This window comes from Varroa jacobsoni, unplaced genomic scaffold (assembly GCF_002532875.2).
Source record: "Varroa jacobsoni isolate VJ856 unplaced genomic scaffold, vjacob_1.0 contig03085, whole genome shotgun sequence".
Taxonomy (NCBI): domain Eukaryota; kingdom Metazoa; phylum Arthropoda; class Arachnida; order Mesostigmata; family Varroidae; genus Varroa; species Varroa jacobsoni.
In genome coordinates, this window is record NW_019214946.1 from 5,841 (window position 1) to 21,616 (window position 15,776).

General features: G+C 40.7%; 1 protein-coding gene across 1 annotated transcript; it reads left to right on the forward strand.

The window, feature by feature from the left end:
• Positions 1–5,385: 5,385 nt before the first annotated feature.
• LOC111272719 (uncharacterized) lies at positions 5,386–6,786 on the forward strand. Its single transcript, XM_022854297.2, has 2 exons — positions 5,386–5,564; positions 5,998–6,786. The coding sequence occupies exons 1-2, from the start codon at positions 5,532–5,534 to the stop codon at positions 6,472–6,474; spliced, it is 510 nt and encodes a 169-aa protein (XP_022710032.1). The 5' UTR covers positions 5,386–5,531; the 3' UTR covers positions 6,475–6,786.
• Positions 6,787–15,776: the final 8,990 nt, after the last annotated feature.

Consider the following 15,776-nt stretch of genomic DNA (forward strand, 5'->3'; position numbering starts at 1 on the left):
TTGGCACCTTCATCGATGTTCCGCAAAAAACAGGGACTATGCAACGCGTTTATAGTGTGATAGGCTGTAAGTAGAAATAGGGCTGTCTCCAGATTATTCTAATACCTTTCTGCGAAGGAACAAACCGTCTCACACAGTAGTAATCTGGCTACTTGTTAGAGATAAAGTTGACTTTAATTCGCAAAGGCCCATTTATAGATGAAAGACATTATTGGTTTTTGGAGGAATATGCCATTCGCAGAAAGCTACGAGGAAAACGGCCATAATTGGGCTACAGAAAGGTCTCAAGCTATTGCCATGTACCCTTTTCAAAAGATTTGCGTAGTGCCAATCTAGTTAGTCCAAATCCAAGAGACGATAAATTCAATGATGATATAACAAGGCCCTAGATGTCTACGAATCAGTGTAAAAGAAACTGAAAAAAAAAAAGCATTAATTTAATACGTGCTTCAGCCGTTCTCTTTTTTCTATTCATAAGTTCTGTTAACTACTGCCCTTAACAGAGTTAAGAGCAGTAGTTATTAGTAAAGTAGAGTTATTAAAAGCTTAAGAGTATTTTACGTTACGTCTCATCGTTTATAGCTTTTTCGTGTGGTCTTGATCAAGTGGTCTTCCCTAGGAACGGTCTGAATATTCGACGCAATAGATAATGGTGTCCACAAAGACGGCCTCTGGAACCTTTTGCACAAGGAGTTTATCACTCGATACTCAGTTGCTCATTTTCGAGCTGTGGCTCGCCCCTGTCGAAGTCTTTCGGATGCTCCTACCACAACAACGTTTATTTATTTTTTTGCTTTCATATTTTCTTCGCAGCGTCGAAAGGCAGCTCTTGCTTTGCCCTCCTTATTGCACTGACGGGTTAAGCAGGGGTCTGAAAGGCACAACTAACATTAGATGTAGACGACCCCCTGAGCAGCCGTCGCAGTCGATACAGCGAGTGGTGAATAAGTAGGGGCAAAAGCGGCTGGGCCTCTGCCCATAAGTGGTCCACGCCCTTGTAAGTCCATTACACTGAGCTTTCACTACACCTGCCCCAGGCGGATACGAGGGCAGGCAGACTGGTGCGCCGCGCCTCGCCTCGAGAAGGGTAATTAATTATTTATTAAAATAATCTCAATAAATTAAAAGGAACTTGAAGTCAATAGATGGCCAAGATCGCGTGCAGCAATGTTCACGTGCTTCGCAGCGAGTAGCCAGCTGACTGGATAGTGGGCAACCAAGCAAGGGCTGGTGCCTTGACTAGTGTTCCGCTGGTGCTGCCCCTCACGGATCAGGTCGAAAAGGCCCAAACATTGCGCCACAAGCAGCCTGAACAATCTTGGCCTAGCTCACCTGGTCATGGACAAAGATCCTTTCATAGGGAAAGTATGGTCCTCTTTGACATCAAACCCATCTGTCCCCTTTCCTTTGTGCCAGTTCCGATCTCTCTATTTAAACGCTAACCCCCTCGACGGAACCTTGAAATATTGAAATGTTCATGTCAAAAGGATAAACAGCGGGTGGAATGAGACTCATAATTAGATATGTTCATTGGCAACGATAAGCGTTTTGAACATCTTATTTTCGGGTCGGTGATGGCATCGTGCAACGACCGAATCATGCTTTTTATATAGGCGTTATTCTTATTAATAGATTTAGGTCAACGAACCGCACGTTAGCATTGTCTTTCAACATTACTATTGAATATATGTGATGTAAAAATGATTGAATAACAACATTTTAGTTTGTTCTACATGCAAAGGTTTCTTTTGGACTGATCACAGTAGATGTTCACCTCATTCATTAAATAATAGACACTTGGGAAAATAGTATTCATTTTTTGGCCGTTTTCTATGCGAACTTGCCTCGAAGTGGTAAAATACATTTACGTGGTAATCGGGAGGGGGATTAATGACGATAAAAAAATAAGCATGATAGCTTGTTGGGACCAGTGATCGTTCTAACACGGTAGATGTAGGGTGAAGGACCTATGGTAACCAAATAGATTTGCATTTCAATTAGTGTTCAATGAGATTAGATACGCACAAATCGACTAACAAACTTTGCGGGCGGGTCACTGTTAACTTTCACACAGAAAGATTTGTTTGGGTTTGTATAAAACACCTTCAAATCAGGAATAATTATATTTAAGGTAAAAATGGAATAATTTCGCTTGAAAACAGAAAATCTTGAACCGACATAGATAGCTTTAAGGAAATTATAAAGCTACGGGGACTCGATGAAGTCACTGGAAATTCAAACTCCGAACTTATAAAATGAAAAAACGAAAAGGAAAAACATTCGGCGTACGTTAAAATCACTAGGGCATTTGAACGTGGGAACGATATAATTACAACAAAGCAACTAACTTGATGCACTGAAATTTTTGAAAAGTTACAGCGGAACAACTTTAAAAGCGTAGATTTCACCTTGGAGCTATTGTGTTGGGTGTCATGATTCATTGGAATCGAGTTACTTAACGGCACACTTAGAGCGTGGCTAAAACAAGCTAATGGAGCAAGTTAATGAAGTAACTTAAGCTGGCAGAACAGCTGCATGGCAACAGTCTAAAGCAACGGGATAACTTCAACAGTAGACACCTGCAATTTGGTAAGATTTAACATGAAGCATATTCGTTAATACTAGAATAAAGCGATAAAATAACTTAGCGGTGAGGTGACAGTATTGTTCAAACGGACCAACGGATGAATGGAGAAACTATAAGGGATCAGCGAGATTGCTTATTCCCTGTTCGAGTAACCAAGAATAGGGAAACGAGGCTAAAATTTGTTGAAAAAAAAAGGTGATGTACAATTTATATAAAATTTACGTAAAGGATTATTCTCGATACTTGTAAATGCAAACAATTAAGATGACCTAAGTTTTATTATAATGCGTATACCCCCCGTACTCATCACAAAAAACTAAATCTAAACTGCTACTATCATGAACATGATCTAGTTATGTATTAACTGATAGGATCTACTCTGCTAAGTAATAACGGGACTTAGACAAGTAAACATTGAATGTTACATTTGATGAAAAGGTTCGCATGCTATGATACGTTCACTTATAAGCCGGCTACTATGGGATTGACTGCGCAGAAGAAACGCAATAATAGAACGTCGAGCGTTGATGATGGCGCAAATATTTCTCACTTTCCAAATAGACGGGCAGATCAGAATTAGGGGTTTGCCAACAAAGTCGAGAAACAAGGCTACCTACCCCTGAAAATATCGAGGCGGAGTTTTGGGTATTGCATTATAGGGTAGATGCATACGGGGCAAGTAAGAATGGGAGCGAGTGTGGGGCGAGGGCAGATGCGACAGCGATAATTCGTATTTCTGATAGGTGGAGATTCAGGCCATGTCCAGGTGGGCAGACAATAGCTAAGCAGCGCCAAGAACAGTAGCAGGAAGAGAAGGGGAAACAGCGGGAAAGTCTGGGGCTAGGCAAAGGTGGCCAAAAACTAAAGGTGGATGGTTGGCCGAACGGGACAACTCAGACAATTTCACGCTTTGCTGATGATCGAAAATCATCGTCCCCCTTGGATCCGTTGCAACAGCACCAGCTGTATGATAGTACAGCGTGTATCCTTCTTTCTACTCGACGACCGCCATCCCGTTTAGCCTGATCTCTTTCCCTTTCGCTAGTTGCCTTCTGTTTGAACCTAACCCCAGGGGGGTACCCGCAACTTCGTCAGCAAGCTAGCCCGCTATCGCATGACGTGGTGCTGCGTGATCTGTGGTCTGTTCGCATAGGCATCCAGCAGGACAAGCTGGGGGTACGGCTCCTACCGCTACTGCTTCGTCGGTCGCCGTGACCGTCCTCTGCAACCAGGCGATCTATGAATTTACGTGAGTAGTTTCCCGTTCGAAGCAGCAGACCATAATCGCGTTGAGAACTTAGTGTATCTCCCTTCGTGTGTCTGACCCAACTCGCTGCCGCTGCAGCCGCTGTCTATTTCCATCGCACGGCCCCCGATTTAGATACACCGTTTTGCGACAAAACATGGATCTCTGTCTGTATCGATGTGCATAGAGGTTGCAAGCTATCCTGGCATGTATTCGGTATACAATAACCGATTATAATGCTAAGTTTTCAACTGTCTCCAAGCAAGTGGGACCCATTGAGCCTTAAAACGGATATCCAGGTAGACGCCTCTTGTTCATCCCTGAGCAAGCGACTGCTGCCTCTTGGCAGTGGCATAGTTTTTTTCATACTAAGTTACGCCTCCAAGCCTGACCAGTTTGCCCCGACGACTAATGAAAATTTATCGGACGAAGGGTGACCCGGAAATGGGCCAACCCACTATTTTTGTAGTGAGAAGGTAGTACAAAGCCAGGCAGATGATACAGCGTACAATTGACCGACGCATTTTGCCAGCTTCGCTGCTGCTACTTTAGCAGCAGCAACAGCGTACCGTCATACTTATTTATTATTCACAAGAGGTGTTTGTACAATTTAGATCTTTCGTAGACGGCAGCGGATAATGTTTCATTTTCAAACGTGCTAAGGGGTAATCCAACACGGAGGTACACTTTTTTCACGACAGATGGACTCTAGGAGATGCTCCAGGAGGTGACTATAGGGGCTTGCCTAATAAATGGCTCGTACTCATAGGGATTATATGTTCGGCATAACGATAACATATCATCATAAATAATGCTTTTGCGCGGGATGAGTTTTTGCATTCAAGGTGGGTGGTCGCCATTGTATCGTACGTTTACAGACTTCGTCGTTGGTATTATTCTGAGTCATTGTTCTGTATCATTGCGCTGTTTTCTGCGATTTTCTTCGGTAGCTGAGCCGTTGTCCCTCGAACGATGCCGGTCATTTAAATCTCGCGAGTGAATCTCTGATGTACATCAAATCAGACACGTTATCTAATTTATGACGATATGGCAATCTCTAGTATGCCCTTATAAATGCCGTTATCCTCGAAAACCTAGTTTGGTACGACACAGGCACCGATTGCTTATGGGCCTGCTTTAGAATAAACTACAGTTACTCTAGTTTGCAATTAAGCCCTATTTCTATTTTTCTAAATACTTGTTCTTACCAGCTTCGAAAAGAAGCTTATTGGCAGGCCTAATAACCTTATTGATATGACATCTATATATCGAACTTAACGACATCGTCTCCAGGTTTCAGTAAAATGAAGGTAATATTACGAACGTCATTTTCCTGCTCGATAGTCAGCTAGTAAACATTTAATTTCACTTAAAGCAGAGCAGCGCACTCGTATAATAGAAAATACTATGCAACAATTCCGGATTCACGCCAACCTTTGTACTCAACGTTGATCGGAGCACGATATGCTTGATGCTGTGAGTTTAAAGTATGCTTTCTGTGCTGCAAAGTCAAATAACAGATATTAGCTTATGCCAAGATTAATTCAGGAGTTATTCTGCACGAACACGAATTGAAGAAACGTGCTAATTTAGACTGCTATGCGGGTTCTATGGCGCGCAATTTAAATTTCTTCTAAAAATAACGGACTTTAGTAGCAATGTTACCTAAACGACGACGCTTGCCAACGTACTTCGGATATGAATACTGAATTTCGACTAGTAGCTAATCAGGTAATTGTCTAAAAAAAAAAAAAGGGGGTTCAGAAACATCAGGATTACATAGCTGATTCTTAGAGAATTCTGTAAGTTTCATGACACGCGTTATGTTACTACCTCCATTGATTTTATTCTGATTCTAGCTTGTTTTTACTTATATTAACAAAAACAATCAATTTCGTTTGATATAAATACAAGGAGTCAAAAGAATACTCTGTAAAGATGCAAAATTACAATTCGATATCTTTTTTTTTCGGAAAAAATGAAAGATTTGACATTTTTGGGGAAAGAGGGGAGATAGGAACAAAATATTTCTAGGTTGTTAAGATCTAGGGCTGTGAATAGCTTACACATAGATACACTAAGCATTATCACATCTGGCAATATCTATAAATTATTGTTATGCAAAAGTTAAACTTCGACATTAACCTCACTAAGTGTTTCGCAGGTCTTCTTGCCGTCTGACATGACGCTCACTGGGGAAATTTTTCTTCAGCACGCCAGAAAAACTCGGGCTAATGCCATCAGCCTTCGGAAGGAGATAGCCAATTACTTTAATCGCCAGCTATGCCAGGTTTTCGATAGCGATAACGACACGGAAACAGTGACGTCGACTGCTGCTAAGCAATTGAGACAAGTAACCGAAAATCCTAAGGATCCTAGCGAGGTCTTGCCAACACCTAATCAGTCAATCTCTGTAGATCGACGACATCCTGGATTATGCAATTTGCAAAGACACTCAATAGAAGGCATTTCGCAATTTGCCTCAGTCCGTTTACTGAGGCATCAGGGAGCGGTGCCACGTCGTTCGGTACCACGCTCAACGCATTTGTTTACTCCAGCGTCTCCAGTTTCTAAACCTCTACGGCGCAGCGAACAAGACGCTTCTCTTTCGGACCCATTGGCAACCAAATATGTGCAATGATCTGTCTATCAGCCGGTATAACACTGAGGAAGGCCAATGAAGGTATTATTGCCAAGTAACCACCTGGGTCCGAAACGTAAACGACGACCGCCTTCGGATAAGTATATTTATAAAGAAAAGTCACCGAGCAATCGCAAAATTTTGCTGACGCCTGATAAAATGATTAAGCTGAAGAATTGATCAAATTGAGGTATTTATAGCGCAGCTATAGTTTGCGATAGAATTTGAAGGAAAGCGTGAAGAAGGCCTTGGCAAATGAGTTATGACGAGTCATTCGGGACGTGGTAATAAATGTCTTACTATTACTTTAAATGTCTTACTATTGCTTTACTGCTTTCGAGTCTCAGTTTGTTTGATGGCAAATCGACACCCTGAATCAGTGGCAATATTTAAGTCTATTTTGTATTTAAAGATATCTAAGAAAGTGTGAAAAATAGAAGCTCCTGACACTCAGCCTTTTGAAGGGGAGAAATGATTGAAATGACAGTACCTATAGGCCAAACCCTCGTACTATTGTAGTATAAATTTTTGGTGTTTTTTTAATAAGTGCAATTGGCGTTCCCATATGGAATTTCACACGGACCTGGACCGAAACAATAAACTGATTGAAACAAACGTTAGCTATTCCTTTGCACATAAAATGACGGTCGGCTCTCGCGTTGCCATCAAATGATCAGGCTACGTGCGACCGATCGCCATGCGAACAGGCCATGAGCTTTTGCAGGACCGAAAGATAGCGCGAAGATTCAGCTCGTACCCTATAGTAGGACATGTTCTTAAGTACTGCCATCGCCATCTGTCCGAACCTGCGCGATACCAAACTCGATTTTTTTCCAGGCCGATGCCATTATCCAGTCTTACCCTAGTAGCTGCTAAAAATTGAACTACGACCTATTTATGGCGAGTGTGTGCCTTTTGCGAGTTTGTTGTTGAGTTTGTAAGTTGAATAGACGTACTTTCAGATGATCTGGAGCCAATCCATGGGGTTTTATTCAGTTTCCGCATATTCTGTATCTGAGTTATAATTCTGTAACACACTGATGTAAAATACCAGTTGTAGTCTAGAAAATCCGAACTCAGTGCTCAGCTTTCGTGACAATTTTTTCGCTTGACGCAACGCGTTCCAGTTCTTTGAGTCCCAACACCTGGTTACTTCCTTGCTGGTCTTTAACAACATTTCAACCTATACTCTTGAGAAGTTTATGCTTTTGTTTATAACCTTCTTACCTAGTATCTTCTTCGATGAAGCTTCGCAGCTGTGTGACCTTCTAGGAACAAAAACTTAACCATCTGTATTGATTTTCGAAACTAAAAAACGTTTTTCATTCGGAATTAATTTTTTCTGGTATAAACTCTCTTGTAAAAGCTACTCAACTTCACACTTGTAACAGCCTAATATTAGGCTCTTACAAGTTAATTCGGCGGGCTTTAAACCTTAATTACTTTTTAACTATGTACCGTTAAAAAATGTATTGCTGGTAGATATTCTGGCCGCAAAGAAACCTTTCAATAAAAGCCGGGTGAGTTACCTGTTACAGAATTGTCATCAAAATCCTAAAAATACAAAAACTGAATAAAGAATGGGTTCCTCGCGAATCGGTTCCACGCTGCTTAGGGGTGCGTGTAGTGGATTTCACGCGCAATTTGGGGTACTTTAATCAACAAAAAAAAATTGACATGGCGTATACAGTCACCACAGACAAGGCGTGCTTCAATTTCTACCGCCGGCCGAGAAGGGACCAGGCCAGAAAATGGTGTCGCCCTGAAATGAAATGGAGTCTGGTGACGGTGTCGAGTGGGTCAAGACGTAAGGTAATTACGGTACTTACAATGGACATTAAAGACATCTCTATCAGATACTCACCGAAAATATAATGGAGCCCGGAACCTGAGCTTCCCGAGGGACTCACGCACTGTTGACACGGTAATCGAAAGCACGCAGTCTGTTATGACAACGCCAGCCTTCATCACTGTGCTTCAATTACTTCATGAATCAAGCAAAGAGTACTCAACGTTGGTTTCTACCCGTTTATTCTTTTCCGATCTAGGTCTGTGGGTACCTGGTGAGCAAGCATATCCCACTGCCGACTCAGTTCGAGAAGTTTTAGATGGAAAAATCACATATGAAGACGTCAACTGTAGGTATATGGCTGTCTACCGAGTCTCCAAAATGCTGGGATAAGTGTGTAAAAAATAAAGAAGGGTACCTCTAATACATATTAAAGACATTGTTCTAGGCTAACTATTTTAAAGGTTTTTTTAATTTCAAAGTCCACTCTGACAGCTTTGGTCGTTGCGTTATGTTATATGAATCACTTCAATGTTTCCTAAAGTAAATAAGGGTTTCAGAAAAACCCTAAATAAGGAAAAAGCAAAATTTAGAAGAATGCTTGTATATATATTACAAGATAATCACATATATATTATTTTGCCGCCAAGCAGACGTAATCACTACGAAGGGCTCAGATCAATGCGTGCTAATTTCTGCCAGGTTAAAAGGTTTGCTAGAGACAGCTTAATATATCGCAATACTTTGAATCACTCAGACTTGTTTTCGTGCATAACGAAGCGCACATACATGATTTGGTATGGCATCCTATACATAGGTATAGATCCTCATACTACTTCTACCACAGATTAAACGAAATTCTATTCGAAAATCTAAATTCGAAAAATTAAACGAAAAGTGGTCTGACATACGAACTAATGCACGATAATCCCAGGGTCATAGTGTTGCCAGTTTTTTAAGGCGAGCAAAAATGATAAAAATCAATCTTGACTAGCTGACCATAAGATAGCTTTCAGACAACATACTGTGACGTTTGTTTTAATTTTTTTGTTTTGCTTATTTATACAATTTGATGGAAAAAAAAAACATACCAATGATACATACAGACCAGTTACTTCGAGTCCGCTAACGATACAGTTTGTGTGGATAAAGGAAGCTATTGCATAAGTATTTTATATCCAATTCAAGGTAATATAACATCTATGACTCCGAGCTCAGTTACGTTAGCTTTTCTCAGTTATCTCACAGAAGAGTGTGTATACTTGCGTAAATTGCAGCTTTACATATACACAATTCCGGTATGGCCAAACATATATACAAATTTACATTATGTTAGTTGAGTGGTTATGCGACATTTTGCAGTTATCAAGAGCGTTTATCTAATATCATAGAATAATTGCGCTAACTTGTTGTAGAAGTAGTTCATTGTTTTCTTGTGGCATGTAGCATCACCAGGGTAAAATCTGGTGAACAAAGACTCTTCATTGAAGGACTTGTTATACGTCTCAGTGTAGTACGGTATTTGTATTGTATGGTTAATGTTGGCTTTCAGATTGTTTTGAGGACTAAACCGGAAAATTTTTCAACTGTCCAGTCAAAACGAAAATACGTGTAGCGGCTACCAGTCGCTATATCGTCGGCGTGCTTTGTCTCGCTTCAACACTGCCAAAAGGTAAGAACAGCTTTGTTATCAGGTGTATAACTCTCGCAAATATCTTCTTTCCTTTCACAAACTGCTGTAATATCTTGGCACGCTTTACAAATTACTATCCTCTCGAGATTACTATAGCTCCACTGATAATATTGAAACATTTGCCTGCAATGCCCCTGTTCGCTAGTTTCGTCTGCAGTTCGTCTGCAGCAACGCCGCTGCAGACGGAAACGACACTTAGCGAACGCGCGCATTACTACCGACCAGTGAGAATTTGGGAGTTGTAGCCATGTGGATCCTGGAGGCGATTAATGAGGGACTTTCCTTGTACTACCGACGTGCTCAATGCAAAGGAACATTTATGTGGGCAGAGTGTCCTGACGCTTTCCTTCGTTGATTTAGAAATATTTCGCAACAGCTACGCTAGAACAAATGGTACACGTATCGAACAGGTATGACATACAATATACGTATCGTTTGTTCCTTACAGTAACATGTACGGCTCTGTGCGACATTTGGTCTGCTGTATTAAGAAACGTGAAATAATCAAATACCGCTAATTCTGTCCACAGGCGTTGTAGTTACTACCCTACTATAACGGCTATCGTATCAAGGTGTCACGTATAAACGTACGTGATTGGCTACAATCCACTGGGAAAAAAAAACTAGCTTCGACATAATTAGCTTATCTTAAAAATAATATGAAGCATGGGCTTTTACTAGAAAATGCTACCATGTGACTATCTATCGGTGTTGTCAGTTTTTTCGGTGATCAAGGTTTTCTAGCGACTTCAACCTAAACAAGCTTGAGTGCGCAGGGCCACTGCAGATTGCAACGGAACTCAAATACATTCAGTTAACTGCGGAATTTATCTCAATACGTCCGGGACGTTGTGGCAGGCACCGATACTACTCATTTTCCTTAGATATTCGAAAGGACATAAATATACCGTTTAGTGGTCCTTTCCGCGTAGAGTAACTTTCGCTATTTGACAAACCGTTGATGGGCGTGCCAAACGCAATGTCAGGGTTTTGAAAGCCTACGGTATATGGTTCCGACGTCATAACGTACTCAATATACTTGTAAATGAACGTGGCCTCTTACCATTATTAGTGAATCTGCATGCTCTCTTGTGTGCTCCGTAGGCATCCATATTACTCCTTGAGAGGTTCTTGGAATGATATCGACGTAACGTTTATCACTAGCGATGTCTTATCTACCCAGACGTCTGATCTAGGCGGCTAGATAAGAAAAAATTATAAAGTCCAGCTCGTAGAATTTACTCGTACGGCTTTCTCCACGTATCTTTAACACAGTATATTTTGAGAAAACCGCGATAGCGGGATCTCACACAACGTTCGATGACCACCAACAGCGCTCAAAGACATTGTTGAAGACTCAATGAACGAGTACAAAACTTTGGATTCGCTCTGGATGTCAATCGCCGCAGCAGCAATTACAACTTCGAATGTATCTATTGTTTAACAATGTGTGAAAAAAAAAATGTTCTACAATATAGAACAGATTTTATTTAAAATATTAAATAAATATCCGATAACATGTACTCGTTATTGTACCATTGAGATGCTATTTCTAATTCTTTGTACTGCATTTATTTGTCTAAATTGTAAATAAAATAATGTGATTAATATTGCTTGTATATATATTGTGTACTATAACATTACGAATGGAAATGCGGACAGATAGTTGCCAACATCCGATGGAGAATCTAAATAAGTTCTGCTCAACTTACTTGTTGGCTTAATTGGCGTAACATAATTTGAGCATTTCGAGTGATTGAAATTCACTCAGTCATAAAGGCCACTACTGTTGGCAACGGTGTGGGTAATCATTGGGACAATGCTTATAAAAGTAATGATAACTTAATTTTCGAATTAATTAACACACAAGTTCAGTAAATTCAACTAATCCGTTTGCAAATTGGCACAATATACAAAGAAGCACTAACTTAATTTTGCCTTCAATTTTAAAGTTGACAAACATCCTAGTCAAGTCCTAAGTACACTAAACGTTTCATTAAAAATTAAAAAGAAATTTTACCAAACTTAACTTTATTTACATAATTTCGACTATACAAACGTTTATTGAAATATGAACTAACAGACTGCTAAACTAATCTTTGTGTCGGATTTTTTTTTAATGTTGACGTAGAAAAACAAAGTATATGTCAATTATTATTCCATAATTGTCTTCAGCAAGTCCACATGGACCAGCTGGCGTTCTGATTAACTATCGCTCCTAGTAACAAGAGGATAAATTCGGGCGATGTCTCAATTGAGACTTCACAGAAAACGGTGCAACAGAGGATGCGATGTGACGTGCTATGAACGTATCCTTGGCATTTTTCAACATGTTCCTAACCTGACGGCGGGAACGTCTCTAATAAGGCGAATTCGCGAACACAATATTTTCTGATTCTGATGATCCGATCATCTCCCTTATTCTTAATCATTCCGCTAACGTTTCTAAGGTCCGCTATTGACACGGCCAACGATTATAAAAAAGCCACGAACGAAGCTGCTGCGGCACCCTCGTTATTGCGCGAATGCTCCAACGACCGTCCTGGAATTCCTTTCGATCCCTTGGATGCTCCGATACTCCGCTAAAGGATTAAGGCTCTGCGCGATGTCCCGCTGATTTTCGAAAGTGCAAAACAAAGGCAAACAAAGCCTAACAAATTACGTTACAATGTCGAAGAGCTATATGCAAAGAACAGTACTGCAAAACTGATGTAGCGTTAAGATTTCTAGAAAAAAAAAAAAAAAAAGATGTTCTTGCTTAATTATAAATTTAGCATTTCTTCAAAATGCTTCATAACCGTACTTAAGCCGTCTAGCTGAGCACACATAACGTTCATCTACAGTCTTTATAAATATAGTTTCATATGCATCTGCATACTCAACCTACAGGATCGCTTTTACTATTGTAATGCGTATCAATAGGACGACTAAATAGATTATTAGATAAAAGTATTAATTAAGCGATTGATAACTGTCTGTGAAAATCGACTTTTACAACAGGCATGCACAGTCCCTTAATTTAGATATTGATGACATGAATAGAAAAATCTTCTGAAGGATAATGGACGTTTCCTTTCTATATCTGTTTTGTCCACGGCAAGCGTATCGTCAAGCCTTTGAATTTATTGAACAATCGCAAAATAACAATGACGTGACATTCTGTATATCTTTCTGTATTATTAATTATTTATTAATACTACATTCTTCTCATCATGTTTTATGCTGTAATCTATTTTTATGCCGACAAATTACATAAACAGTGACGCTTTACGCTATTACGCAGAAAGCATTACGCTATTTTCTCTTTATTTCATACGATCCTTCCATGAAGCTGAAAGATGCCTCTCGTGTGATAGTTATCTTTGCGAAGGTCGCCTGGATGGTCCTATCGATGGACAACTGCACCCCCAGTCACATCCCACCTCGCTTGGTAGGTACATCGATCACCCCACTGCTCGGTTTCGCTCTGTCTGGCGCCTGTACGGTATCACTAATTCCCACAAAGTTGATGTTTGGCGAGCCGGTAGCTAAATTTCCTTTACTTCCTGAACCCTACTAATTATCCTTTCTATTGGTCGCCAAGAGAAATTGGGGACTGAATTAGGGTAGCCGGAACCGTGGCAAGCAGGCGTGAGGTAAAGGCTCCTTTCCCCTGTTTTAACGGCCTGATTTATCTTCGCTGTGCTCGCCTCGCAGCTTCGGGCTTTGGCTCGACGTACCACCTTGACGCTTCCCTCTGGCGAGTGGGTGCTTTAGCCGCGCTATTATCACCACTAACCCCTCGAACCTTGTTCTAGCACCATTCCCCAACTTCGATAAAGGCAGAAAGCAGGATTGCCCTGTTTATCCTGCCCGAAGTATCTGGACACGCTTGTTTCAACACGCATGTTGGATACAGGACTGTTCGGATCAAGCACAGTAGACTACAACAGGATTTTTCTATTTTTTTGGTGCCTGTTATACTCACAACCAGGCCAGGGTTCCGATGGTTCAGTGGTCCGTCGGCCGGTCGTGCAAAATCCTCGTGCATCACTACTAACCCCAATATTATTACCGAGATTACTAGGCCTTACACAGGGTGTCACCTACTTCGATGAAGGACGGGTCCTTCAGCATTAGGCTAAGGTGGTAGCTGCCATTAAAACAAAATTACTGTCACTAGACAGTGAATACACGACGGCGCAGTAAACCTAGGACTTACCAAAGTCAATCTATGCTCTCTATAACATGTTTTCCATGCGATTTGATAAACCGGATATCGTTTATCCATTAGTTAATCGACAAAATGGTCTCTCTTGTTTAACTAGTAATAACAGACTTTTGAGAAAAATGAAGTTGTGAGATAAGTGCAGCCCTTCATTTGCAAGCTTTCTGATATAGATCTATTTCTGATATTAATTCGGTATTTTGTTTATTAGCACATTTACCAGCAGTGCTTAGTTACAAATGCATGCGCTCAAATCGCACGGATGCTGGGCTTATGTTAAAAGATAGGAGCCATTCTAGTACAACAGCAATTGTATTATAATATAAGCATGAAATCAGTCAGTCGACTCCGGCATAATGTCACGTAGGAATAATGGTAGATGTAGATGGCAATAGGGGCATGCTTGCCTACACATGTCCGTTAGATAGACCGGAGCGGCAATGGATATAGGAGAAAGACTTTTTGGAATTCATATCTCTGACCCTTCACTAGAGAAGTTCGAGCTTCGTCATAAGCAATCACAGGAAGCAATGTTCGAGCGCCACATCCCTTAAAACTTCGTGACTAACTCAGGCAGTTACGAGTTCGTGCCAGGTTCTTCGTGAACATATCGTAAAGCAGCCGGTCAGTGAGCAGGAAGCAGCAACGTCCGCTCAGAGTAGAACAGTGTCTATCCCGTACTCGGTGTCCGCCCACACCAAACTGATAGCATACCTTTATCAACCTAACCTCATCCAGTAGCTTTCCCAGGTTGCCATCTGGGATAAAAGGGAGCTTTAACTAAATCAAAACCAACTAGTACGTAACAGTACTGCATGGATCGCGGCGCTGTTCAGGGGCTGGTATTCCTTATTAGGTAGCTATACCTGTTAGGCCAAAGCTTTTGTAGCTGAATCTCGAACTGAGTGTTTTACGATGCATCAGCAAATATTAAAAATAATAGTCAACGAACAGTCTCATCAAATCTAAACAAAACATTTGTCAGTATAGCTCATCTGCTGTTAAAGGTCCGCATATTAGCTAGAAATAACACAATAATAAGGTTTAGAAGCCTGAAAACTTTTCGTTGTCTTCGTCAATTCCGCAAATATTTATGCTACCGGCATTAGAAGCAGTGAAACAAGAACGGAATAAATCTATCGAGGTCAAGTTGATTTGTCAGAACAGAAAACGTTATGGCGTTCAAGCTTAACATATCAGGCTTAGTCTATTTCGAAACATACTTCTTGATAAATTTAGTTATCAAATACTAAATAATTTATTTGATCCGCATGACTATTATGTGTTTTGCGCAACCTATACGCTTATGATAGACACATTCTAAATTCACATCAGACTGCTGATATCTGGTCATTCTATTGAGCACTTTCCTTTTACAGGGATTTAATGCACAAGTGCTAAAAAGGTCATATACAAAACCGAGAAAAGTAAGAAGCCGTTTGTCCTGGTGGCCTCTTGAATCAGGCGTCGGACAAATGCGAGGTACCGGATTCGATCTCATGCTGATATTTTCTAATTACAATAACTGCTCACATTACGCACAATCTACTCAACTGCTAGCACAACTGACATTATTGATTACATGGTTCCTTGCCCTGAGTCCCCCCAAACAA

What these genes read in the sequence shown, in the direction of transcription:
- LOC111272719 (XM_022854297.2), top strand. Translation starts at nt 5,532, where the DNA reads ATGAATACTGAATTTCGACTAGTAGCTAATCAG. An exon ending in TTCGACTAGTAGCTAATCAG is followed by an intron (nt 5,565 to 5,997) that starts GTAATTGTCTAA and finishes AGTGTTTCGCAG; the next exon opens with GTCTTCTTGCCGTCTGACAT.